Source organism: Lonchura striata, chromosome 8 (genome assembly GCF_046129695.1).
Source record: "Lonchura striata isolate bLonStr1 chromosome 8, bLonStr1.mat, whole genome shotgun sequence".
Classification (NCBI taxonomy): Eukaryota; Metazoa; Chordata; class Aves; order Passeriformes; family Estrildidae; genus Lonchura; species Lonchura striata.
The window spans coordinates 24,620,514-24,648,163 of NC_134610.1; the positions used below are offsets into that span (position 1 = coordinate 24,620,514).

The following is a 27,650-nucleotide window of genomic DNA, read 5'->3' on the forward strand; positions in this document are numbered from 1 at the left end:
CCTGCTGCTGCAGTGACTTACACCAATGTGAAGATGGAGTAAAAGCAGCAGTGAATTGAGCCCAGGACTACTGTGTGTATTAAAACTACCAGGCTAATAATCTTCTTGTTCAGAACACCATACAGGGATTTTGCAGCTCACAACCAATACACATATCCCAACTGAAATGAGAGAAAAGCTATGGTATTATCTTCATATGCTGGAATACTAATGGTAAGAGACCAAGAAAGATGGCAGGAGCATTTATCCTATGGCAGACAAAATAGAAACACTCCCTGTACCTAGAATGTCTTTGTTCATTCACACATTCATTCACACAGTATACAGACATTACAAATATTACAAAGACATCTAATTTTTATCAAGAAGCCATAAAGTTTTGCTCAGCCTAAGAAAACAACATAGGCAGTTTCAGTAGGTGTTCCTGTGCTAGTGTACATGTTATTTAATTTGTCTCAGCCAAATGCAAAATGGCAAGCAAGTTTAAGGACCAGATCAATTGATTCATACTAGCAGTATGAAACATTATAAGGAGCTCATGTGAGAGCTGTTTCAGAAAAGGGGATATGAGCTTGATTTCATCCATTGACTTGAAAGAATACTACTTCTGAGAGCCAAACCTCTCTTCTAACCTGTCTTCACAGAACAGCATTCCTATAGAAGAGATCTTTGAGATTTACAGCATGAGACCCTCAGCAACTCACTGGCAGAGCTCTGCAAAAGTGAGTGATTTGTTTTTTCAGCACATCTGTAAAAGTGAAGCTATCCAATAATATCTGTGCCTTTTAAAAATATGCTACATTTTAAACTGAATTAATTAGCCCTTTTACCCCATTAGTAATAGCAAATGAGTTCCAACCTTTTCAGAACAAAAAGCCAAACTGTTCACCACCACCTCCTCTACCGTACAGTGTGCCAGCGAGAGGCAAGAAAAGGGCAGTCCAGTTACTGATATCCACACTAAGATGTAATCCAGCTCCTGCACCTTTGCCATAATGGTTTACAGAAGAGCATTCCCACAACTATGCTCTAATTACCACTAATGTGGAGTGGGGAAAAAGGCTATGCAAGCCTGGGGAGATACTGCCTGCTTCACAAGGGCCTTGCGTCTGTTCAAAGCAAGCTTCTCTAGCAATATCTCTTTAGTCATATAATTGCTCTTTTAAAAAAGTAGGAGAGTTATTACAATCTTTAATTCATTACTCAAATCTCAAGAAAGTATTGTCTATGGCCCAGCTCCATAATAAAAAAGCATTTGTACTGGAATATGTAGATTGTGCTTTTAGTAGCATATAATTTATAGATGTTTCCTAAGCAACTATTTCAATTTGATGTGGAATTGTAGTCAGACTATAAGAGATGATTCACATGTAATTCACAGTGTTTCTGGTGCACTTAACATTTTTTTTTATCTCAGACATGCTTAGCTGTAATATTAATGACAGACTGACACCCAGTGTCCTGAAAGTGCTAGAGCTCATTCCAGCTCACAGTTACATGCACCAAAATAGCCTTGGCTGTAACCTCTCTTAGTTGAATTCTTCCACATCAAGAACTAGAAATGTCACTAGTTGTGATGTAGGCGCATTTCACAATGTCACTTAGAAGGAGAGATCTTCCTCTCTGCTCCTGGATTAAGTGGGTGGATCAACTGTCCCTCCTTTTGCTGTGAATGTTTGAATGTTACACTATATTTTTACAGCCTTGCTTTTTATGGACAGGAATACTTTTCTTGAGAGTCCAACCCAGGATATTTTTAGAAATCTCTGTTTTGAGTGCTTACCATACACTGCAGAGGAGCAATGTTTTCTTGGAAGGTTTCCAGCGAGCTATTAATGCTGTTTTCCGTGGTGGGGTGTTTGAGTCTGCATTTGGGTTTTGGTGGGTTTTTTTTTCCCCATGGGAGGAGGAGAGGTGGGCCTTTTTTAGCTTTGGTTTATATTCTGATGTTATGCAAGCAGAGATAAAGAACAGAAATAGTATTTCTGCTCAGCTCGTGTTACTGTCCACTTGCCTAGATCTTGCCCTTTGTGGACTCAGAGACACTTCCTTAACGATCACAAGGTAGCAAAGTTACAAAATTTTCTAAAGAAGAAGATAAGCCAATGTTATCAGGCTCTTCAATTTCTGTTTCAGCCAACAACACTGCTTCATTTTAATCATGCGCTAAAGATTATTCCCACTCTATGAGAAAGGAAAGGAAATGTTTTGATAAGCTGGCAAATTAAGGATACTTTATTTTGCTAGGTCTTAATTCATTTAAGAGGTTAAATCTACTGTTCTAAATTAACAGTAACTCTTGGAACTCAGCTTATGCTTCATTAAGAGTCCTAGACTCAAAGAGCTGGAATCCAGCCCATCTGAAAATTCAGTCTCTGTGGATTTTTTTCCCCCACGGAAGTAAACTGGTGAAGATATCCTGCTATCCCTCATCAGTTTTGAAGCCTTGGTTTAAATCTCCTTGAAAATCATGTGCTAGCTTTATTAAGATATAGAGATACCTAGGGAGCACAAGTCACAGCCTTGAGGCAGTTCAGATGGACATAACAAACAGTGCTCATTTATCCACCAGGACTGCTGAAGCACTTAGCTTCTGCTGACCAGAAGAGTCTTAGCACATAGTTTCTGCAGGCATATGAGTCTATGAGTTGTCCTTTCAGGACCACTGGATTCAGCCTTTCAAGATGTCCCTGCATCTATATGCCATGCTGAGTGGCCCTGAAGCTGCAGAGCATGCCCAGAAGTAAAGTGAACATATTTCACCCCAACTCCTACAAAGCCAGGGCAGGGGAGCACCAGGCAGCAGGACTTGGCCCAGCAGAGTCACCAAGTTACAGCCTGCTGAGCTCCAACAGCTGCACATGGAAAGGATGGTGTAAACCTTGGGCTGTGCCTATTCTCTTGGGGGGATGGGGGGGGATATAGAGATGTTTTGTATTGTAGCTTAAAAATGGCATCTAGCTCAGGCTCCTGGAATTCATGACAATTTCAAAAGGTGTGTTTTCCTCAAGTAGAGGTAAACAGGATTACATGTTTCCAGTAGAATAAGCCTTTATGTCTGTCTATTATTTGCTTGCTTTTAAGCTTGGCCTAAGAGTAATTTTAAGTTTTGCAAAGGTCAGTTATGCCACTGGCCAATGAGAGCCACCTACAGCTTACCTGTTTCTTTCCCAAGTGCAGCAAAAATGAGAGTAGCTTCAGGAGCATTAAAGAATTTGAAGCTAGAACCTCTTACCTCCAAGCATGTATTGCAAGTGGACTCATGCAGTAGGTCTGTAAACCAGCCTGATGGCTTACAGTGCCTGTGGCACTCTAAGCCCAAGATGATATGAGGCTCTCTATCCCCTGAGGCATCAAGTACCAGACACCAACAGCACATCAAAAGCAAGGCACTCATTCAGCAAGGAGAGATAAAAAGGATTGCAATCAACTGGACACACTGACCAGAGGAAAGCAACACCGTGACAAAGTAGGTCTGGAGAATTCACACGAGCCAGTAAAGGAGTTTTTGCAATGCAACACCAAATGTCCCAGTCTTGTCTGCCCTTCTCAACTCCCTTTAGCATGAGATGTTTCCTAATAACACTCATGTCAATTCTAAATTGGATTGCATGACATTGGCAGGAGGTGTCACTCGTGAGCTGGAATGTCAACTCCAGTTATGTATACATGGAAAGCATTCTTCTGCCTAATATCTCTGAAAAAAACCCCAAAACATTTACTACCATTACTTTTAGGTTAAAAGAAAAGAAAGCCTATTTTAAAAGAAGATAACAAAAACCCTGACTCCATGAAGAACCCAGTAATGTCAGATTAGCCCAGAATGTTCATGAAATAGGTTCTGCCTTTCTATTTGTCCATGATTTGCTAAGGCCTTTTGTTTACCACTGCTCCACTAAGCAACAGAGCTAAGAAGACACTCTAGCAGCTGTGCTGGATTTGCTGAACTAGAGTAAGGGAGCACCCCCACAGCCCTGAGTTCAACGTGCATCACATGTCACACAGCAGGAGGGAAGCTGATCTGCTCTGCAGTCCCCATCTCTCCTGAAGGATTCAGTCCTGCCTGCTGTGCTTGTGCTTATTAACATTTGCATCCTGCAGGGAGCTACAGAAGCAAAACAAGGAATCCCTCCAAGGAAGCCTGGAACAAACTCAAAAGTGTTTGAGCAAATGAAGCAAATGAAGTAAAGACACAACAAAGACCTAGACTTCATGTACTTCACTTAGTTGTAGGTGAGCTAACCAATGTCTTCTACCATAGCTTTATAATACATTTACAATTTGTATTTTAGTTGGTTTTTTTGGGGGTTTTTTTGTTTTGTTTTAAATCTTCACAGCCATTCCTTCCTTTCCACCTTCATATCTTGCACCTCAGACATCCATTCCTCTTCCATTAGCCACTTCAATCCTGCTTCCTCCTGCCAGTATGTTAGAAGCTTACATTCTCCCAGTGCATCCCTACTGCTCCTCAAGGCACTATGCTACTTGTACAGAGACAGTGAGCGGATGCAGTGCTTCAGAGGCAGGGAATACACTTTCCCTTTTCCACAGTGCTTTGCCACTCCCATACAGGATCCAGCGTTGGGCAGGATGATGTGGCCTGTGCCTCTCAGCTCTCCCCTTTAACCATCCTGCTTTCTTATTTTGGTAAAGGGCTCAGCTAAAGAAAAATCATCTCCCTGCAGTGCCAAGTAGCTCTGAAGTCTATCTTCCAATCCCTATATTTACATCTCTAATGGTTTACCTCATATGTCTATGCTGTGCTGCATAACAACGCTCCCCATGCCCTAGATGGGCTGTCACTTATCACAGCTCAATATATTCACAAATTACAAATTAACTGGTGAGTCTCCACTGAAACAAATTCAGTAGAACTATAGGCAGCAGCCAGTGACAGGACCTGAGCAAATTTCACCCCAACTCAAACAGCATCAGTCTGACCCCTTATAAGCCAAATCAGAGAGAAACTGTATTTTGAAATGAGGTCATTTCAAGAGGGGAGGAGGGGATATTGCTGCTGAACCCGTGAGAGAGCAATGGTGAGGGGGTGGTTAAGATTAAACAGCTAGAGAGATTAACATCTCATGACTGTTTTTTGTTCACTGACCTGTAACAAAATAATCAGTAAGACTAACAAATAGGTGATTAGCCTTGTTATTCCAGTGCTGTTTATGCTGTTAGACTACCGTCATGGTCTTCACTTTTCTTTGGCTAATACTTTGTGTTTTTATAGATAAGACTAGTGAAATTAAGAGGAAAACAACAGAAATATTATTATAGTATATTATACTTACTATATTGTTACTTACCTATGCTGATAAGCATAAACCCAATGTTTTATTTTCAGAATGCAAGTACCTACCCTTTTGGTACTCCCTCTTCTGTTGGCTGGTTAGCATCTGATTGTCTGCACACAAAAATCAAGCCCAGCACATCATATGGTTTGCTGCTCACATGTTCAGACAGCCAGAATTAGAGAGCTGAAAGGTGTTTGTGTGTGCATCAGAGGATTGCTAAATCATAGCCTTCTGCTACCTTGACTGGAAATTCCTCCTTTCCTGAGCTATATTGTCTCCAGAATGAAGAAAGAAAGGTCTTTCAGTGACCAAATCAATTAGTCAGAACAACTTCAAAGTCTTTCTTCAGCTATGCAGAAAGCAATGGACAGAGCTCACATGCAATGCAGAGTCATGAAATTCTTTCTACAGGATCCAGAAGAGATCTCTGATCATATGTGCACCCTATGCATACATTTGGTGCCTACCATTGCACTGTAAAACTACCCATAGTGTGAAAGCTAAGAGGCCATTCTGGTTCTGTTCTTCCTAAGCACCTGAAATCATGGAAAATGGGCAAGTGGGGAATTGAACAGACATTATCTACTTTCCCCCCTGTAATTTAAAAGTAAAATTGTACAATTCACAATTCATTGCCCAGTTTATAACACTGAAATCAGATGGTTTCATCTAACACATTTGACTGGACAACACAGCAGCTGAGGTACAGATATATCATCTGCTGGACCAGAGATTCTTACTTCTTAAATTGCTCCACACAAGTTTGTGAGTCAGAGTCTTTGCACCACAGCCAGAGTTACTAGAGCCCTGCCCATGCAAGCAAACACAAATTTCTGCTATAATAATCTTAAGACAAGTCACTACTGATTCTCTAGCTAGTCTGAAAATTCTCACTTATTATGGTGAAGAGCTTTTTCCTAGCAAATGTCATGTGGAAACATCTAGCATCCATCATGGAAAAGCAAAATATTTTTTCTCCCCCAGACTGGTTTATCTGTTGGACAAAAATATAACCAATCTATTCTGAAAAGCATCAATTTTGTCAGGTTGGAAAGTAATTTAAGTCCACAGGACTATGTATCTTCAAGAGGCAGCTGGCAGCAACAACAATTACTAAAGCCATGAGAAAATCAGTTTTGCTCCATCTCTCTAAAACACTGTTAAAGATGCTGGCTTCACAAAGGGAGTCATGGTTGAAAGGGTGCTTAGCAATCCTCAAAACAGAAACTAGCGCAGACAGGCTGTTATAGAGGTGATCTGCAGGTACTTCCACACAGTTATTTCCACCAGCAGTACTAAACCCACCATCCATTTAAGTGAAGCAAGTGTGTGGTGTGGTTGCCAAAGGCATCCAGGGCTAGATTTCATGGCCTTTCATGGGGACTTGCTAACAGACAAATATCAAGTCCTGAACAGCATACTTACAGTAACAGCAGCAAATCAGGCAAGCAAACATCATGACAAGGAAATCCAACAGGATGAAGGCAGGTGATCTGAGGTAACACAGTCTGGAACAAAAGGACTGAATATATTAAGAGGACAGAAGGGTATCTAACCTGTTTGGAAATGGCGAGGGCACATTAGCCCCTGTCATTTAATATGGATACAGTTACAAAAAAACATCAGTGAAGTGGTTTGTGATGGAAGGCTGTGAAGGTGGAGGTTTCATATTTCTCCCATCAAATTCCCCAGAAGACACTCTTGTCATACAGCACTGAAAGCACTTTTCTTTGGCCTGAAACCTAAGCAAAGCTGTGCTCCACTAAGTCTCCCAAACTGTGCCCTGCCCTCCCTCCTTACAGCCACAAACACTCCTTTGTTCCATTGGAGGTGCAGGCTATGTAGTTGAAAATAGAGATCTTCTAAGTAAATTGGATCTACAAAGGTGTGGCAAGTTACTAATGGATCATGTTGACAAGGTGTTCACCTGCTTGAATGAGTTCCCCCAAATATGTAAGACTATAAATCTAGTTTTGGAGTGCAGTAGTTTGTTTTGATCTGAAGCCTTATCTACTGGTGATATAAGTCACTTTTATAACCATCTTTGCATATTCCATGAAGCAACTTGTTTTTCAAAGTCTAAGATTTAGATGCAAGAAAATGATAATCGGAACAGAACAAAATTTATTACAAACCTGCACCAAACAGGAAAAAAACAGAGGAAAAGTTTCAAAATGGAGAAATGGAGGAATACAGTTTTTTCTAGCCTACTAGCTGTGATTTAGTGTTAAAGCACTCTGCTTTAGCATTATACAGCAATTCTTCTGAGTTTCAGATAGACAGCAACTGGAGTTTAATGCTGTTTTCTCCCCCTAAATTTTTCAAACAGACTTTCAAAGGGAAAACACTGAACCAAGTGACCTAAACGGATTTACAATGTTAGTCAGTAATTCAGATACACTGATAAACATCTAGAGAACCACTTGATTTCAATTTTTATAGTCTTCTGGGATGATATAATTAATCATACACCAGGAAGAGACTGAGACTTTTAATCACTACTTCCTCCTCACATGTCTGTGTTAAAATCTGCACACAATAGAAAGGATTAGTGGGCAAAGGTTAACAACACCACGTGAGATGGAGACTTTTCCTATCTCCAGGATAAAGTGTGTGACAAAGTATTGAAATTGAAGCAAAGTTTATCTGCTGTCACAAAAGGAAAGTTTGCCATGGGAAAAATTTGGACAAGTGGCAATCAGCACAGGGTGGAGAAGGAGAGGAACAGACCTACACCAAAAGCTTCTCAGGTCTGTTGAGTTTGAGAGTTTCCAGGCAAAATAGGTTCTATAAAGAACCATTTTTATATACTCATACACATGCTTGTACCTATCTCCCATTAGGTCAGATGGACTGCATGAAACAGTTAACAGCAGCTCAAAGTGTAGTCTACCCCACAGTTACATGATAACTCAACTTGCACACAGCATCAGCGATTGCGGCGTAAAACACAGAAAAAATAAGAGTCCCCCATGGGAAATGCAATAAACATCATCAAAATACAATAAAGACAGAACATGAGAAATTCCCACAATTTAGAATGGTCTCTTTTGTGTTACCTTTTTCAGATCGGACATTAGAACTCTGGTATATAAAAGCAAACACAATGTCTTCTCACTTCTCAACAAAGTTGAGAAAGTTCTCAACTTCCATCTCAGGAAATTTTCAGAAGATGAAAAGAAAAGTGGAAAACTCAGTATGCCAGTGCCCTGCTCTGACACAGACACCAGGATGGACTATGAGTCTTGCAAATGTTTATATTGCAGATCATTTTTTTATGAAGGTAAGAGCTTCTGGGCCACTGCTGTGACCACCTTGACCTACAGCCCTCTGTGAAACAATGCAATTCCTTTAAGGCAAATAAAAAAGGCTGCTAGAGTATTTATGAGTGCCCAGTTACTCAGAACACCATTACCTTTTAAAAAGGAAGAATCATCCTGACTTCCAGAAGTAGTTCAGTCTTTGCAATTCCATCAGGTCTTGCCATGTAATACTACAAGTGAGTGATGCTTAGCAGCACACCACAGTTTAAGAAAGTGGGTATAATTTATCCCTTAAGATTATAGTTACACAGTCTCTCCAAGCAACTTTAGAGACAGGCAAAGTTCAGTAAGGTGATACAAAGTTTCACTAAAGATGAAGGAAATAATCTTTTTAATATCAAAGCTATTTCCAGGGCCTTTTCATAACTTGAGAGTACTAAAAGAAACTGGAGTGACTGTTCCTAGGTAAAGAATATCTTTACATCACTAGGGAAAGTCTGGCAGGGCTAGCTGATATAAACTTCTGCTGTGGGCTGATGTATGCAACTTGCTTATGACCATACTGTGTTATTATACAATGATACTCGAACATGTTAAATCAGATTTGCAACAGGTACAGTTTTCCTAACATAAAAGCTGTGTTGGTTAAAGTCAGGCAAAGAATTAATACTTGCCAAGGTACTTCTCTCATTATTTAGATATCCTTTCAGTATGAGCCATAGCAGCAGGAATGTCTTTTAGTAGATAATTCTGAAAAGGCCACATTTTTCAGGCCTGGTCATGAGTAAGTGCCACACATCATCCCCAGATCACATGAATACATTCGCTGCTATTGTCTTCATACAGAGTCCTTATAGATTGCATTTCTTCACATCATAAAGCATCTTACATTTACTTGCTATCCACATGTGTGATCATACCTATTTGTTGGCACACCTGAGCTCTTCCCTATGGGTAAGAATTAAACCTTTTCCATTAGTTTCAGCAGAGTGAATCTTTTTGCAATCCCATCTCCAGAACAGAACACGATTTCTCAGAAATATACATAGAAGCTGGCAGTGTTCCCTTTCCTGTATGTCTGTATTGTTTAGTAATGTCAAATTCAGTTAAACTTCTGTCTTTCTGTATTTTTGCTATTTGTCACTGCAGAATTCTATTTCCCACAATCTTTAGCTCTATAAAAAAGAAAAGACCCAAGGTCAAATCTTGGGTATTACTGATATTTGTCTCAGGTTATGTTCATCTCCCTGAGATCTGCTACTTCAATGTCTGAGGTAGCTCTTGATTCTTGTATGAAATGCCTAAATTCAGGGCAGACTGTATTTATTGAAAACTTGGGAACAGAAAAGAATTCTTGACTGTGGTAAAGTAAATGCCAAAAATTGTCTCTTTACAGAAGCTGGCTGACACACACTGTTACTGCCCTCATACTAAATAAACAGTGAATACATTCCAAAATCCTGGTTCAAACAAATCTTTTTTCAGTACTACAAACAAATTAAAGTTGTGCGGTCCAGAGGGAAATCTGATTTCTTTCACATTTTCAGGGAAGAGGAGGTATAGGTTTAAAATATATTCACAATCAGCCAGTTGCTCATGATAAGTTAAGGCATGATAAGTTACATAAGTGTTAAAGGCCCAACTACATATTGCTGATAAGTGTACACTTACCATACTCTGGTAAGTGAAAGGAAATATCTGATTCTTTCATCTAAGTTCTCTATTTTCACAAGTTTTCAATCTAGGAATAGATCCCATCTCCATACTTACCAGGGATACCACTGTTTTTCAGCAAAGAGAAAACTCTCTCTTTGGAAAGAGAACACAGTACAGAGAGCACAGAACAACTAGGACACTCTGTAACCTTATCTAGCATAGATTTCATTTTAAATCACTTCATCTTGGCTTGAAATGGTAGGCTTTGATTTTGTTTTGCCTAGCAAACATTCTGATAATGGAGTCCTTGAATAAAACCAAGCAACTTTTACAGCAGTTGAGTAGACTGCTTAAAACTCACATCTCTCCTTACTAATGTCAGAGACCTCATTTAGCCATTATTTCATACTCACATGACCCAACAGCAACAGCCTGTTAGTGATCCTCACCAGCCTTTCCCTGACAACACTGGAGAGGAAAATAGAACTATACTTTGCCCTTCTTGTCCTTTCTTTTGTACATGGGACACTACCTCTGCCCTCCTGCCTGTCCTTCACTGCATAAAGTAGGCTGTTCAGCTACTGCAAATACTTGGTGTACATAAAAACACCATGCTTCAGCCAGAGGGAAATGGAGCATGAACAACTTGGCTCTCAGGGCAAAAGTGTGAAAAGCATGTTTCCTCTTGTTCCCAAACCCCTAATATTGTGCATTTATAGGAACTGCACAGTGTAAGGAATATGTGTGTTAGTATGCTTAGCTAAGCCAAGTTTGCAAAACAACACAGCAGTTACGGTACAGTATCTGCTTGTCTGCTTAGAACAGGAAATAAAAATATTTCATTTGTCTTCAGCAGGAATAAAATAAAGGAAGAAGAGACCGGTTCCCCAGACATCAATTAGCATATGCCTACTTACTGCAACAAAGTATCTGGTTCAATTAGTGCAGTTGAGAACCTCGGCTTGTAGTGATGTGTAGATTACATGCTGGAATTCCTCTGGCAAAAGGCAAGAACCAACAAAATAAATATTCAGAGATCAGAGTGATAGGTAGGGTGTCTGGATTCTAGATTCTGCCACAGCCTAGAGCTTAGGGGTGGATAAACTTCTCCAGTTTTCCACCTGAGACAAGGAGGGTGGCAATTCCTAGTTTTAAGGACCACTGAGAGGCTGCACTTGCTTTTGTTTGCAAATGTTCAGAGAATCTCAAGGAGACATTATGTACAAGTTTTCACTAGCAAGTCGTATAGGCTCCTGCAGCTTGCTTTAAGGTTGGTAGCAGGCACCACAGATGCTGGCATGCAGGCTGTATTTCTTTACAAAAACACTGCTATTTTCAGATTACTGCTATGCTAGAGTTTTCCTGAGGTGCAAAAGCAGTCAATCTCCATGTAAAAGCAGCTGTCATAACAGTGTACTGACTGAGGGCACCTGCAACAGATGGAAAAAGATATTCTGGCTCCAGAGTTTAAGATCAACCCACAGCCCTTCCTGCAGTGCTCAGTTCATCTGTGGCATAGGGTCCTAGGAACAGGATTCAAGAAGCTGGATGAATACTTAGAAGACAAATCCACTGTGAGTTTTTAAAAAGAGAGAACAAACCTCCTGATCAGAAAATCTCTTGAGCTAAAACAGCTTGAGGTTCTGAAATTTGAATGAAATGTCATATATATTTGCTTCATATCTACCCTTCCCTCAGTGCCTACTCCTAGAAGTTACTTGGTTGGATGTAGTATCTAACCCATGATGGCTGCTCTCCATTTGTTCCAATAAGGAATTTACATGCACCTGCCCTACTCAAGTTCAAGATCTCTCAAGTTCCAAACTTCATTACCAAGTCCAGTGCCCACTGTATTCATCTGTAAGGACCATGTGGCATCCAAAAGACAAACCTGCTCCACAAAGCAAGCATGATCACAGAACCAAAAATAGTGTAACTCTTCTGAGCCTGACAAAGATCTTTGACAAATACAAGCACAGGCCTGCACATAGAAGTTGTTCCTGTAAGTGAATGCATATTGCTTAGCATTAGCCATGAGGAAGAAGGTTTTTTTGATACAAAGAAAGCATACAGGTATTCAGAAACAAATGCTAGACTCAAAGCACACTCTTCCCTCAGTCTGCATTCAATGTTAAAGGGTACAACTTCCTGGCTGAGGAAGCGCCCCCAAGAGAGGCTGACAATAGTGATATCATTTACAGAAGCCATTAGAATCACTAGAATCACAGAACTAGAGCTGTGTAATAACAGGGTAGCTAAAGATTTGTCCCTGAAGTTTTGCAGTTTCATGAAATCAACATACAAGACTCATAGTGAAACACACATGCAAGAAAGCCTAAAGCAAGTAGCATTTTGGTTGAAAAAGAAGACAGTGAACAAAAAGACCCAAAATACCTTCATGCAGTATGAGTAAGAAACATGAAAATACACTGCACATTAATAAAATTTGTGAAGTTTAGTTCAAAGGTAGGTGTGGAAGGAGATAAAAGGAAGGCAAGTATGACAGAAAAGGTGTCACAGACCCAAGCAAAAATAGCAAACATAAAAACAGCTGAGTGAATGGAGCAAACAGCCTAGCATGGGTATAGCTGCTTGTAGGCAAGTACATTTGCAAACATCTTTAGTTGGTCTACCAACAAAAGATGCAGAGAGGAAACCTCAAGTGGTTGTTTTATTATCTATCTCTAATAATTTTACTGAAGAAAGCTTATAGTGTGCTTGACAGATTTCAAATACTAAAACAGTTACACATAAAAAATACTTTGGTTATGTTTTCTGTCTGGCTAATTTCCCTTTTAGTTTTTCAACTTCTGAGAGAGACCTAAAGTTTATATCATCTTGGATTTTTAAGATGTCCGGAAAATAAGTTTAAATAACCTATAACAAACAAATGTGAGGAATATCACCAAACAATACCACTGAATTTATTATTTCTAAATTTATTTTACTGCTGCTAAGATTGGCAGTCCAGCAGACCTAAAGTGCTCAGTGGGCTTACTTGGGTTGAACAGAAGAGTCTTGTTTTTTTCCAGTATGATTAAGAGATGTGAAAGCTTCAGCATGATTCAGATATAGCGGAATTATTCCTTCCTTTGTCTGTCTTTTACATTACAAAAGATTTCTAGGAACCCAGGACTGGGAGCAGGAGATGGGCACAAAGTTGCATGAATTTGTGATAAATAGAAGTCATCCATAGAGCTATCAAAGAGCAAATGGGGTTTCATTTTCTCCAAATGCTCCCAAAAACTTGTTAAAAGGCTGCTAACAGGATACTTTCAGCATGAAATAATGCTAACAGTTGCTCCCCACTTTCAGAGTCCCAAAGGGACATCCACCATTCTCTAGTACTAGAGAAAAGAAGACAGCAGTAATGATCTGCACATCCTGTAGAAAACGGATATAAAGGCTTTGCTAGTCTTAGGGCTCAGTAGAAGTGTCCCTATGGACCCTTGCAGTCTTTGGATTGCTTTGTACAACCTAGGCAAAACCCAGTCATCTTTCAAATACTTTCCAGTATGATTGGGAGTACTTATGTTTTACAGCATATGTCTTTCTTTGAGGGCTGCTCCTGTGACACAACCACAGACCCATCAGACCTGCATGCTTTCCTCGACTCCTGATAAAGTGGAAACCAGCTGCTGGATAATCTAAGAATGTCCCATCTACACAAGCTATCAATACTTCCTGAAGGTGGAATCTCTCCTGACTGCCAGCACTGTGTGGGCTTCAATGTAAAAAAAAAAACAAAACAAAAACAAAAACAACAACAAAAACTTTCAGACCTTAGAGAAAAATTCTTCATTTATCATTATAAAAATCCCAAACTCCACCTCTAATTGAGCCCATGGGCTAGCTCCATGCTTGAATTGATTAAAGGATCATATTGAGTTGATCATGTTGCCCCATAAAAGCAATGGCCTTCACAGAAGTATTTCTTCTGTGAGTACACTGACAAGCTGTCAGCAAACAGTGTCATCATGGAAATACTGCATACCAAGCCTCCAGCTGTGACACTGGATGGCTTAAGACTGAGCAAAGCATCTACAGTATTTACCAAGTTTATTAATAAAAATTATTTCTAGCAATGACTATTTTAAATGCTACAGATAGCAAAATAAATCTTTCATTTGCTTATTCACTTCATGATTAATAAACACCCAACAAACAAACAGTCCTGGTGCCCAATAGTTCCTGCTACCACTTGGTATTGAATTCAGATTTCTGCACAGGATTGAATTGCTCCTACTTCCAGCTCAAGGCCTACACTGTGCTCTTTTGTTTGGCCAGGACCTCACACTATTTGGAGGCATGAACTCATGTTGACCCTCCACAGCACAGAAGTAGTTGGTTTCCCTAGGGGCTGGGGTTAGGAACCAAAAGAGAGACCCATTATATTAAAGATTCTACAACCAGTTCAGTGTGCAAGTAGGCCCCCACAAGTCTCTCACATACTCTAATACCACCACACTGTTTACAGTCCACTGCAGAATCTTTAAAACTACATTTCATGTTTTACAACAGTAGCCATCATTCAGGTCTCTATACCCTTTCTGTGCTCAGGAGCCTGGGATATTCACAAGGACACACCTTTGGTTTTACATCCCACTCAAAAGCACTCAGTGTGTTTGCAGCAAACATCTAACTTTTGGGAGGCTGTGGTACTAATATTTTGCAACCCCACCTCTAGTTAAAGTTAGAACTTTCCTAAGCCAATTTTCTCTTAATTACTTTCCTTCATTTGCCTTCTTCCCCAAACCAAGAGAAATTAGGCTCCCAGTTGCTATTGCAGACATCTTTGAGACAGCCTTACCCTGCTCAGCTAGGAGGGAATTAAATTCAAACAGATCAAGAGAGACTAATGACCCCTACGCATCCTTCAGTCTTGGTTGCTGCTATGTTGTTTTTTTCTGACACACTGATTGCTTTCAGGACTCATACTGCAGATCCATACTGCTGAGCGCTGCAACACAGTGAAATAATTCATTGAATACCCTCTTAACTAAACCAGAATGAAGTGCAAATATGGTAACTTCACTGATCCCTGGCACTGAGACTGTACAGAAAAGGATGGCTTGATGGCTTACTTTGAATAAGGAGGCAGTTTGGTGAAGGAAGGAGAACAATTTTATGATGCAACTTTGTGCAGTAACAACTGGTGCCTTCAAGCATCTGCAAAAGAAAGACAGCTGTAGCACAAATCTACATGTTAGCTCTTGCATAGCTAATCTAAATGACAGCAGAGGAGCGGGGCAGTCCTAAGACAACTCTCATCTTGAATTTTCGCTGTTTGCTTAAGAACCTAGGCAGATCAAAGCATATAAACACCTACTATCTATTTAGTCTGAAAGGGTCTCTAAGAGGTACCCCTACAAGAACATTCCTAGCACAGCTGTAAACTTAAGGGAGCCCATCCTACTGAAAAGGAACAGAAGCGATTAAGTAGTGCCTGAGCCTTTGACAACAGTAGAGTCATTATACTGAAGGCCCCCGTGGAAACAATCCGAAAGGACAGGCAAGGACAAAAATACTCACCAGGGTCCCAGGCTACCCTGGGGTAAATTCCTTTCTGAATTTAAGTCTGTGGTGAATGGCTTAACCCCGCATATCTGAAAGCAGGGCAGGCAGGGGGACTTAATGCTATTATCCAGACCATCACCTCCCAGCTTTAGCTGTGGCCAGTCTCCAACACTATGAAAGAAAGTAACTAAAATCCCTAGATACCTGTTTAAATGTCAAGGGACATTTAATCCCTTCACATTTTCAAATTTTATCAATAACTAACAAGCTCTGAATTACCTGCGGTACAAAGTCAATATAATAACAGAAGGAAAGTGGAACATTAGGTTTGCTGTCTTAACTAAAAGAATAATTGCAAACTCATCTGGCAATCATAGCCAGAGAAATTCAAATCACCCTCAGCAAAATGTCATCACAGAGACCTTGGAATCTTACAAGGATTAGCTTGCCTCTTCCAATAGCCACACCACATCCCTGTGCAAGTTACTTTGGCTTCAGTGTCCAGAAACTAGCATCCAAAAAGTCTTATTTCTTTACATTCACCAAAAGGTATTTTGATAACGGAAATTCTACATGCAATCACAAGGCCATTTGTTTATTTACACTGTAAAGATTACTCCGTGCTTCTATGCAAGAGCCTGTTTGTAAAAAAAAATAAACAAAAGGTGCAATTATTGAGGGGCAGGTTCCTTTCTAAGCTAATTTCCATGTTCATTTCTATTTCAAGTCTTTATTGTTGGTAAACAAAGTATTAGCTTTAAGACATCAAGAACAAGCTCAGCTAAAAGCTTTGCCATACATTCATCTCAGCATTATTTCTGTTGGTCTGGGGCTTGGTTTCAGTAGAAGCCTTAGGGTCAAACAACAGGCCTGAGAATATCTAAAAGTCAAATACAGAGTTTTGCCTGTTTCATTTGCATCCACAGAATATAAGCATGATTTCACAAAAGCAATATTATAAGGCTTTTCCTGCCACTTCACAGGTTCCTGGACTCAAAGCTACAATCCAGTGTAGTCTATTTCTTTGTTAAGTCTTTCCTCAACACAAAATTAATGCCATCTCCTTATCCACACCCTTCTTTCTACCCATTCTGTTACCCGGACTGGCTGACAAACCCGTTCACTCCACAGTAAAATGACTGAGTTACTAATTTACAGCTCCTGATGAGAGACATTAAAACCCACAAGTAATAAATAAAGTATGAGAAATAACCACTGTTGTAAATAGTTACCACAAGACAGCAGCTAAGGGACAATGAAATACAAAAGAGCACTGCCTACCTGACTGTTTAAGGTCCATGAAATAATTGATATATAATTATGGAAGAGCAGGCAATTAAAAGTTTAACAATTATCTCACAGCTGAAGCAATCCATAAGCACATTTTAAAGTACCCATCCATAGCTGGCAAAGCTTCTCTTTACACCTTCCTCCATTCTTTGATTTCCATATCCTTTGCTGAATATTTGTGTAGGTAAGTACACTGAAATATAAATTCACCTAGAATTATACTCCACCTGCAGAGACAAACCTGTAACCCACCTTTTTGCACTGACTTCTCCCACTATTGCCCATATATCTATGTAAGAAAAAAATAGAAAATACTAAATGTCTGTCTGTACAGGGAGATACTATACTTGACATACACCCAGTGATGCAGACATCCCAAAGCCACCTCAACAACCTTACGGGGCTTAGGAAAACCTCTAGAAGGTCAGACCAGGAGACCACTCACCCTGAATGACACAGGAACAGACTGTTCTGTTGCAAATCACAAATGCTTTACTTTCCTGCTAGAGCACCTATATAAGGCAAGAACTGCCTACACAAGCAGCACTGATTGCCTAGGCCCACTAAAATAACTACATTGCTACAACTCCAGCAGAGTGGAAGACGGCTGCTTTGTAGTCTGGGAGCATCCGAATTATGGGGGTGGCAGCACTTAGCCAGGGAGAAGTCTCCCATTTCTGTCAGAGGATGGTTTTTTATTCCTTCATTGAAGGCTGTTGCAGGACTGGTGTGTGTAGGAGCAGCTGCTCTTACAGGAATCAGTAATTCAAAAAAGCAGAGCAATATCTGAGGGAGGATTGGGATTTTTACATGGCTTCACTAAGGCCTGACTTCCTCAAAGGCAGCAAGTTGTAAGAGAAATTTGAAATAAACTGTTGTTTAGTCTAGAAAAGGCTGCAAACAAATGTGATCAGAGTTTGTAACTCAAAAGACCTGCCAGAAAGAGCTTCTTTTTATTGAATTACTGCAGAAGGGCCTAATAGCAGTGGCTTACATTTGCTAGAAAGGTGATGCAGGCGGGCTGTTAGGGAGGAGCTCCCAGCAGTAACTCAAGCATTGAGGTAAGTCTCTCAGGGAGGAGGCAGGCTCTCTCTTTTTCCTTGGCACGTTTCACCGAAGGGGGACCGGGGTTGTTTAAGCTCAGCAGATCCTGCCCTGGGGACAGAGCTAGACTTTAAGCTCCTATTTTTTTCTTGATGGAAAAAATTATGTTACATCCTCAAGGTAGCAGAATATTGCGGCTAGCATCAAGTATCAGAGCACATGTACCACACAACTAAAAATAATTTTACAGTCTCATTTTTGTCAGCGTCCCTCCATCCATGCTAGGTACTATGTTTAGATATTGCAGTAAAAGATACTTCTACCACTCCCACAGTGATGATACACATGAAACAACATTAAGCACAAATTAGCTCTTAAATTCTCCAGGGAAACTTCACTGATATTCTAAAAACAAGACAAATATGCAAAGGCCTGTTGCAGGAACATATCTCAATCTGTCTTTGGGCTCTTGGTGATACTTATCCATCCCTAGAAAAATTAATGTAGCAGACACTACAATGATACTGCACAGTCAATTCCTTTAGAAAGGATTTCCAAACCTTGTATTAAATCATTGCAAAGGTATAAAAATCCCCTGAAAGTAATCAACTGTGTAATGAATGGCAATGCTTTATTGCATGAAGCTGTATGAACACAAGTGAGGAGATGATCCAGTGGCAGACGGACCAGGGCTGTGGCCAAAAGTTGCAGGAGTGTGATTCTGCCAGCAAACTAGAGAGATGCCCCATGTCTCCTTAAACTGCCTCCTCCCTGCTTTGGAGTCTGACACAACTTCCAGCCTCACTTTCCAGGGGAGCAGGACACGAGGGAAGCCCATTCCCCAGGGAGTGCCCGTGAGTGATGCCGAGAAGATGCTGTTATTGCAGGAGCAGGAGGAAAATCCTTCACTGGAGTGTGGTGTCTCGGCTGTATCAGCACAGGACGGTGTACTCGGGCAGGGCCACGCGCAAGCTGAGGGATCCCTTTTTGCATTTCTCCTTTGGAAATCTAATTTTTTTTGATGAATTATAACTTTGGTTCGTTAGTCCTATGCAAACTCCGCATACAAGGGTCATCATGGAAATACGTAGCCCTACGCAAACTCATACAAGGTAGGGGGGGCTGCCTTACACGGGCGGCAGGCTGGATGTATGGTATATCCATGCTCCGCGGGCTATCTGGAGCATACGTAAAACGCGTGTATGTGCTAGGTAACCTCTGTTACTTATGGAGCAAAGCAGTGCGGAGGTCTCCTGAGCTCCTCAGGATGGGGATGCTGATTCTTTACGGGCACGCTCCCGGCGCGGCCGAGGGGCGCAGGCGGGGCAGGACCGCCGGCCCTGCGGGTGAGGCGCCGCAGGCTCCGGGTCGGCTCCTCGCCGCTCCTCGCCTCGGCTCCGCCGCTGCCTCCGCCCGGCTGCCCCGGGCGGGCACTGCCCCTGCCCGCTGCCAAGATGGCGTCCGCGGCTTCCCCGCCCTCGGCGGCGGCCGGGGGCGTGTGCGGAGCGCGGGCGGGGCGGGCGATGTGGCGAGGCTCGGCCCCGCCCGCCCGGCCGCCACTCGCCGCGGCCCGGGCAGGCTGCGGGAGAGGCCGCGGGGGCGCGGCGGGAGCTGCGGGAGGCCGGGACGCGGTAGGTGGCGGCGCGGGGCGGCCGGTCCCGGCCGGGAGCGGGCGGCGGCGCGGCGCGGGGCCGCTCCCCCGCCCCCGGCTCTCCCGGCAGCCGCCGGCCTGCGGGGCCCGGCGGGGTCCGGAGCGGCCGCGGAGCCCGGGGCCGAAGGGCGGTGGCAGCGGCTGGCACTGCCGCGCCGGGAGCGGCGGTACCCGGGGCTCCGGCGGCCCCGCTCGCAGCCCTGCGGCTTCCCCCGCTGCAAAGCGAGAAGGCGCCACGAACACTCATCGGCTGACCTCCGTCAGCGGGAGCAGTGTCAGAGAGCAAAGCGCTGCGACCTGCCGCCGCCCCAGTCCCCAGGCTGTCCGTGGGCTTTAAGTGCGGATTTGTTTCCTCTCTCCACCAAAGGCCTGAAGGGTATGTTTTCACTTTCAGAGATTAAAACCGAAGCGGCGCTGGCGAAGGACGGACATGCTTGACACTTGTTTGCAGTTGCTTGTGTTGCACTTCGTTGTCTGCTCGAGAAGGAGAGACTGAGACGCTGTTACTTGGCTTCTTCTCGGGTCATGATATAACTAATAATAAAGCAGAACTGTGGAAAGAGCGCCTGGGAACTGAGTATGGTAGGATCTTGAAGAGAAAAGTAGCGGTGATCGACGGGAAGAGGAAGGGGAGGAATGGCATCCCGAGAGAGGCTGTATGAGCTTTGGATGCTTTACTGCAATAAGGTAAATATTTGTGTTTGTTTGCTTTTATCCTGTCTTGTTTGGTAGTCGGGCAAATACCCGATTGTAACAGCCTTTTTCTTGGAAATTGCATAGACATTATTAGCTTCTGAAAGGATGTAATTGCATTTCTTGGACTATTTACAGCCTCATCCCATGGTTTGCTGTTCAGATTGGTCTTTTTTATGCTTGAGATGAGAATTGCAGTATTCGTGGGTCAGTTTAAGCAGTTATTGTAGCTATATATTTTAACTATGTGAATGCGTAAGTTTACATAATTCTTCATTTTGTAGCAATTAAGCTGTACTGTATTAATTTAATTAAGTGCTGCCTAGTATTTAGCTTTTTACTTACTGATTTCTGAACAGCTTCAGTTTCATTTAAACTTTTTTTACCAAAACCTTTCCCAAAGAGCAGATATAAGTTGCTCTGGAGTCTGCCTTTGCTGGCTATTGCCATAGTATCTATGGCAATATAGTATCCAATTATTAATGAATTTCCTTCACCTGGCAGAAATAATACAAAAATGCTGTCCTGCCTCCATTTGCGTTTTATAGTGTAAAGCAATTAATGCGTTTAAAGCACATGTCCAAATTGCTGCCGGGTGTGTTGAGTATGTAGAGAAATTGGATTGCAGATTATCAGAATAGGTAGCTGTAAAATAAATAGCATACAAAAAACAGCTGTGAAGGTGGAGGAAAGGGCTGATCTGCTGTCATACAGGAGCTCAGTAGCAAGGGTAGCTTTTGATGTCCTTATTCTCTGGTTTTGTTTTGCGTTTTTGCAGTCTCATGCTTCGTTTGTGTTTCAGTTTCTTTAGGTCTCTAATCCAGTAGGACATTAAGGGTAGAGCAGTCCTTCCCTTGTTCTTCCCACCTTCTTTTTAGAGGGTGCCCATCTCAAGAGTAGAGAATGTGAGATGTTAAGTACAGGCCATTTAACACAGGTGCACAAAGTACTTGTCTTAATTGTATTGTTTCCTAATTTCTGTGCAGCATTAATCCTCTACATGTTGTTAAAGCTAGTGCAAGCATAACAGCATGGTATCAGTTCTTACTGCTCCCCATGTGGGTAATCTGCTGGGTTGAACCTTTGCCTTTTAAACCAGTATAGTAATGACAATGGCAGTAGGAAGTGGAGTAGCACTGGAGAAGATGGACATTTTGCCAGTGAGTCCATCATTGTGAGAGGAGCAAATGCACTTGGAATACACTGAGACTCCAGACTGGACTCAGCTTTGGGAGACACTAAGGCCGTAGAGATGAGCCAAGTTCTGAATTTCTTTGCTTGGCTGTTCTTTGGCTCTTTCCTCCCCTGTTTAAAATATTTTTGTCTGTCCTGGACCTACTCCCCCTTTGCTGGAACCTTTCATTCAGATTGTATGCTATCCGTCTCCATGTTGTTCACATGACAGGAAGTTTGCATGAAGGAGTGCTATTTAAAATGAGTAGTTTAGATCACTTAGGGGATGTTCAGTTTCTTTATGGGAATGATGTGCCCACAGTCTACTCATACCTCAGGTGGTAGAGGATGGGTTTTCTGAAAAAAATCATTTTTTCATATATTCAGTCTCCTCATTAGCTGTCAGTGACTTTCTTGGCTTTTCTATCATTCAGACCATATATTAAGGGCATGATTAAATGGATTTGTTTGTAGATAAGGGTTTGTTCCTAAGCAACAAAACATATATTTAAAAAATAAAATAGAGTGTCTTCAACATATGAGGGCAGCTGGAGTGATTCAGAAAAAAGGAGTCTTCACTTTTTTAAGAAGTGTTAGAAACAAAACACTTTTTTTCCTTATCTCTCAACTGGTCCAGGTTAAAATGGTATCTTATTCTGCTTGAGGCAGGCATCCAGAATTAGAGTATTAAGCTTGACAAAGTTAGAGCAGATCATGAAGTTATGTCTCCAACTTGGGATGTAAAATGTGGGAACCCTTATGTAAATTAGTTTATTCTGTCCACTTGGAAACATCTGTATATTGTGCTTTGTTCTTCTCAGAGCATCTAGCAGAATGGGAAGGTGTAGCAATAATTACCAGTGACAGGATATAGTGGTATAGAGAAAAGTTGTTTATACCTGGAACTGTCCAGTGAAGTTGTTGTGCTGCAGTGTCTGTCCCTGAATGGTGTCCTGGGAAATAAACTAGACAGTCTTAAAGCTAGAAAAACTGCTAGAGAGTTACAGTTGAGTAAGGTAGGAATTTGTTGTTCCACAAATCCCAAATATGTAGCTTTAGCATTTGCGGCCTTGTTAGCTACAGAAACAGTGAAATCCAAGCTACTCCTTTGTGATGCTTCCAGTTGCTGCTAATAGTCTTGTCTTTTGATAATCGGGTCCTTTATGATAATCTTTTAAATACAGCACCCTATGCTCAAGCAGCAAGGCTGTTCACAGCTTTGAAGTGCTACATGATGCTGTGTTACCATCTTACCATCTATCCTGGGTCATGACTCTTGTTCTTTGTGATCCCTTGACATCTCTGGCAGCATCAGGTGTCAGTTGCAACACTTAGTTTTCCGCAAAGTAACATTAGGAAGGCATTTCTCCATTTTCATTACTTTTTGTGTTGTTGAGGAATTGGAGATTTGGGCAGATAGCAGCATTAATCAGGGCCTTTGCAGGAGCAGCCTTTGAAAGACACCATGTATGAGGTGATTTAATTTTTCTGGGGTTTTTTGTTGTTGTGGTGAGATTTTTTTGTTTGTGGTTTTAAATATTTTTTAAGATAATGTTTGAGTGTCTGCGATAGTTTAGTTTTAGTTGGTATTCAGTTGTTATCATCTGGCAGTTTTTAATCTAAGGGTGGGATTTGGTTTTGGATTTTTTTTCTCCTGTTTCCTTAAAAGCTACAAATTGCAATCTGCTGTTACAGATGAAAGTAGTAGCCACATTTGACTTACAGTACTTCTGATGTTGCACAGAAGCAGTTTAAAACTTCATTAGATTTAGTAAAATTTAGATTTTAGTCACTGGGATTGTTATCACTGTGTTGTATTATTCACAGTCTTAAGTCTGTTTTTGTCTTGAGACTTTTGTTGGTTTTTTTTGTTGGTTTTTTTTTTTTTTTTTTCAAATTGTTATTGTTAAAGTTTCTGCAAAGAGTGTCTTGTTAAGGATATAACTTCCTGGTGATTTTCAGTTTCAAATGGTTTTAGTGGTTGGGGGATTTTTTCTGTTCAGTGAACTGTTAACGTACAATGCCTTTACTCAAATATTGATATGGATGTAAACTGCTGTCTTCTCATCCAAATGTTGGAATGAGCATTTTAAGATAATTGAATTGTGTAGAATAGCAAGCACAATTTTTTTCCAGTTGATTGCCAGTTAAAAGCCTTCAATAACCTATAGAGGAGCATGGAACACTTCTTATATAAGTGCATATAGAGCAGATAGCTGAAAATAATTTACTAATGTAAGCGTACAGCAGGAGTGGAGCTCCATGAGGTAGAAGAAAAGGACATGCTTTCATGTGTGTCTGACTTCTTAGGGTTTGTGACAGAGGTAATCTACCAGCTTTGTCTTGTAACATTAGACTGTCATGGCTGCAATATTGCTATGGTAATATTGCTATTACTATTGTAATATTGGTTGATTAACCATTTATTAGATATTAATTATATATCAGTATAGAAAATTTATTTCTGTTTCATAATCCTCTGAAGTAACTTTTGCTGCAGATTCAAATTAAAGAGATTCAACCCATGTCCTATCTGTAACATTGTAAATATATGTAGTTCATCTTCAATTGTTCTGGTAGGTATTTCAGACTCTTAGACATAAAGGATATCAGGATTTCTGATATTTTGGATTTTATTCAGAAAGTGTTCAGATAGCCTTATATATGGGGATTTTTCTAGTCTGTGAAAATAAGAGATCCTAGTTGCCTTCAAAAGGTGCTTCAAAGGTATTAATGCAAGCACTTAAATGCCATATTCACATCAGTTTTCATGATACTACAGTGGTTTTTCTTACACTGTTGTCTTCATTATAGCCCTGATTTCTTTTAAACACTGCCTTTTCCTGTGAGGTAACACAATGACTTGAAGGGAAAGCTGTGAATATTCTTCACTCAGTTTGGAGCCTGTGCTTCTCATTTTAAAGAGGGAACATTCAGCCTTAGTGTCATTGATACAGTCAGGACTCTGTGTGTTAGCTGATCATAATGATCTGGTCTTCACTAATGCAGAGAGCTGAGACGTTCACATCCCTTGCTGTGTTAAGAGCAGCAGACCTGTGCATAAGCTGTTATCTCTCAAATGGGCTTTCTTACCTTGTACTTCACCTCTCTTTTTTTTTTTAAAAATCTGATTGTATTGAAATAAATGTTGTAGCTTTCTCTCTGGCACAGTGAGGGATATCTATATATCATTTAATATTGTAAAATTGTTTCTCAAAGAAATGTGCCTTTAGCCAAATTATGTTTTGTTTTGGTGAGAAACATGGAATTCAACAAGAATTTGATAATCATTGACATTGAATTGTAAGGCCTATGTGAAACACTGACCACTGTATCCCAAATGTGATCTCATCCTGACTTGGCTTGCCCTTGTCTTCCTTCTTGTGTAGTTGCTGACTTGTCAGTGATGCAGATCACATTGTCTTTACCTTTGTTAGATTTGATAAAGAAGTATTCACCTTACAGTTAGATGACTGTTTGAGCAAACTAAATGCTCAGTAAAAGTAGTTTTTGATAATTCACTGTCATGTAAATTCATGCTTCTGCTGAAAATAGTGAGTGAAGTCTTGTAAGGAATTGCTGTGTAAGATATCATTTCTGTAGATTGTTTTAAGTAAATTTCTGCATTCCTAGGGAGTGTAACTTGTAGAAGATAATGTCACAAGTCACTTGTGGCATTCTGGTGGTAAAAATATCTTTGTTCTGTCTCTATTCAAGAGGCTGAACTAAGAATGGATAGAGATAAACAACAGTTGGTCTTCAATTCTGAATTAACTGCTATTTAAAGAGATGTCTCCTAGTCCAAGAACTAACATAATTCTGATATTTACAAATATAGAACTTCTCATATAAATAGCTGACATCAGTATGTGAGACATCAGTCTCTTGAGTGGCTGTTTCCTTCCTTAATTATGGACCAGGGTGACCTTGTGCTGGTAGTTGTTCACACACATAACAGAGACTGACACAGTGAATGCAGACTTTAGGTTGCAGTGAGGCAGCAGACAAATCTAAATATGGAAAGATGTAAGAAAACCATAAGTTTTTACAAGCTATGAAGAAATTATTGTTGTTTATTCTGTAATATTATGTGGCAGTGCATATATGTAGCTGCTACTGCTGAATAATGTAGAGTCTGAGGTTTGTTCATGTTTTTGATTCAGGGTTTTAGTGGTGTCCAGCACCAAGGTTAGAATTTCCATATGTCTGTGGATTTGTGGATCAGTGCATTACAGAATCACTAAGAAGCGTCCAGTTCTGAACATGCCAACAAATAATAATTCAAATCAAGCTTTTATTGACCTTAAAGAATTGTCTCTGAAATGGAATGATACATCACAAAGCTATAAACACAGGCTTCTGGTTCTATGTAATATAGAACAAAATTAATAAACCCAGGGTCGTTGTTTGTGTCTGAGTTATGCCTCTTTCAACTTGCTCAGCTGGGCAGATATGGGGATGGTGTCTGTCCTGATAAAAGAATACTGCTGAATCAACTCAAATATGCAGCATGTTTATGCTGATTTCTGAAATGAGAGAAAGGCTTGCTAGCTGCCCATTGAACAGCATTGGAGCTTAAGGTCTGAATTCAAATGTTGTCAGCAGATACTGTTAAAATATTTACAGTCTTCAGAAAGGTTAAACAGCTGCTGTAGAAGAGAGAAGAGCTTCTCTAATTACTGAGCTTTTCTTGCTGAAATAATTATATGCAAGTAGGGGAACAAACATGAAAACATGCACATCTCAACAGTATGGATAAGCACCTTTTTTCTTTAAAAAAATACCGATTTGCTCAAGTCTAACTTTTCCAATTTATCTTCTACTAAATGGGAGGCTGCAGTGGAGGACAGTGGGAGATACAATGGGGAACACCAAGAAATGAAAACTGTATTTGTTTATTTGAATAAACCCTGTCTTAAGTTTGGTATCTCAGGCTTCTTCAAGTATCTGCAAAGCTAAACATTAGCTGTGAGTTCTCTGTGCTGGTAAGATGTTTGTGTGTGTTGATGCGTTCTCTGATATTTAAAGCATAATATAATTTATGATTGAGGATTACATTTGCCTTTAGTAAGCAATGGGAATAAATGATAAATAGTGGGTGGGTAAAGCTCTTGGGAGTAAAGTAGGGCATAGAAAACAAGTGTGTTATTTACAGAAATCTGGCTTTAGTTAATTGTGCTAATCATTTAAAAACTGAACTGGCAGAAGTGCAGTGGATGCCAAACAGCATTTGGGCAAGTAATCCATATTCTGCTATGCCATAGTTTTTGAAGGTTTTTTGTTAGTGTGTTGGACTGTTTTGAGAGAGGTTTATTTTGTGTGCTTTTGAAAAGTGGATTTGAGGGTTTTAAACAATACCACTTCAGTCTATACATGAGTTATACCTTCAGTGTATAGTTCAGCTTCAGTATGTTAAGTAAGGCCAGGTGAGACTGAGGAGGCAAAACCGAATAGTTAAATCTATAGCTAAAGATACAGAAATTGGTTTCAGTTTAATTTGGTGTAATTACATGACACTTTGAAACAAACACAGATTTTTTTTTTGCTAAGCTGTACTCCAGTTCTCAAGCTTTATCTGCTGGAAGACATGGCCAGACAATGTTTAGCTGTTGATATGGTGAAATAGGTTGATGTTTTACTGTTGTAGCACCATCCTGCTTCCTTTCTGTACATGATAAATTTGTATTGTCTCATGCACTACACTGAAAGTTAGAAACTCAGTGGGGCAAAAGCTGACTTTGTGTGTGTTGGTGCTAAAATTCAGCCCTTTTCCCATCTAAAATAATGGCATAATTTGGAGTTTATAAGCAATTAAGAGTTAAAGTCTTGTATAGTTTGAATTTTCATTAAATTTAGGCTAATCTTGACACTGTAGACTTTTGACAAAATATTATTTTACTTACCTTGGAATTACTTAGGATGCTTCTTGTTCTTCTTAAAATACAGCTTCCAGTTGTTCACTATGCCACATTTGGTGGGAAAATAGAATGTTAATAGAATGCAATTTGTTACATTATGGTAAATTCCTGATAAGTGCTCTGTGTGGTGGACTCCAGAAGGCTGAAA

The 27,650-nt window shown here is 40.5% G+C and overlaps 1 protein-coding gene across 3 annotated transcripts in view; it reads left to right on the forward strand.

The window, feature by feature from the left end:
• The first annotated feature begins 644 nt into the window (after nucleotides 1–644).
• The window catches only part of NBEAL1 (neurobeachin like 1), a 99,109-nt gene continuing 72,103 nt past the window's right edge, over nucleotides 645–27,650 (forward strand). For all 3 annotated transcript variants that reach the window (XM_077785109.1, XM_021531337.3, XM_021531335.2), the window contains exons 1-4: nucleotides 645–722; nucleotides 4,102–4,233; nucleotides 8,366–8,580; nucleotides 20,113–20,405. In XM_077785109.1, the coding sequence (XP_077641235.1) occupies nucleotides 20,355–20,405 (51 nt within the window). In that variant the 5' untranslated portion in view covers nucleotides 645–722; nucleotides 4,102–4,233; nucleotides 8,366–8,580; nucleotides 20,113–20,354. The remainder of the gene's footprint in view (nucleotides 723–4,101; nucleotides 4,234–8,365; nucleotides 8,581–20,112; nucleotides 20,406–27,650) is intronic.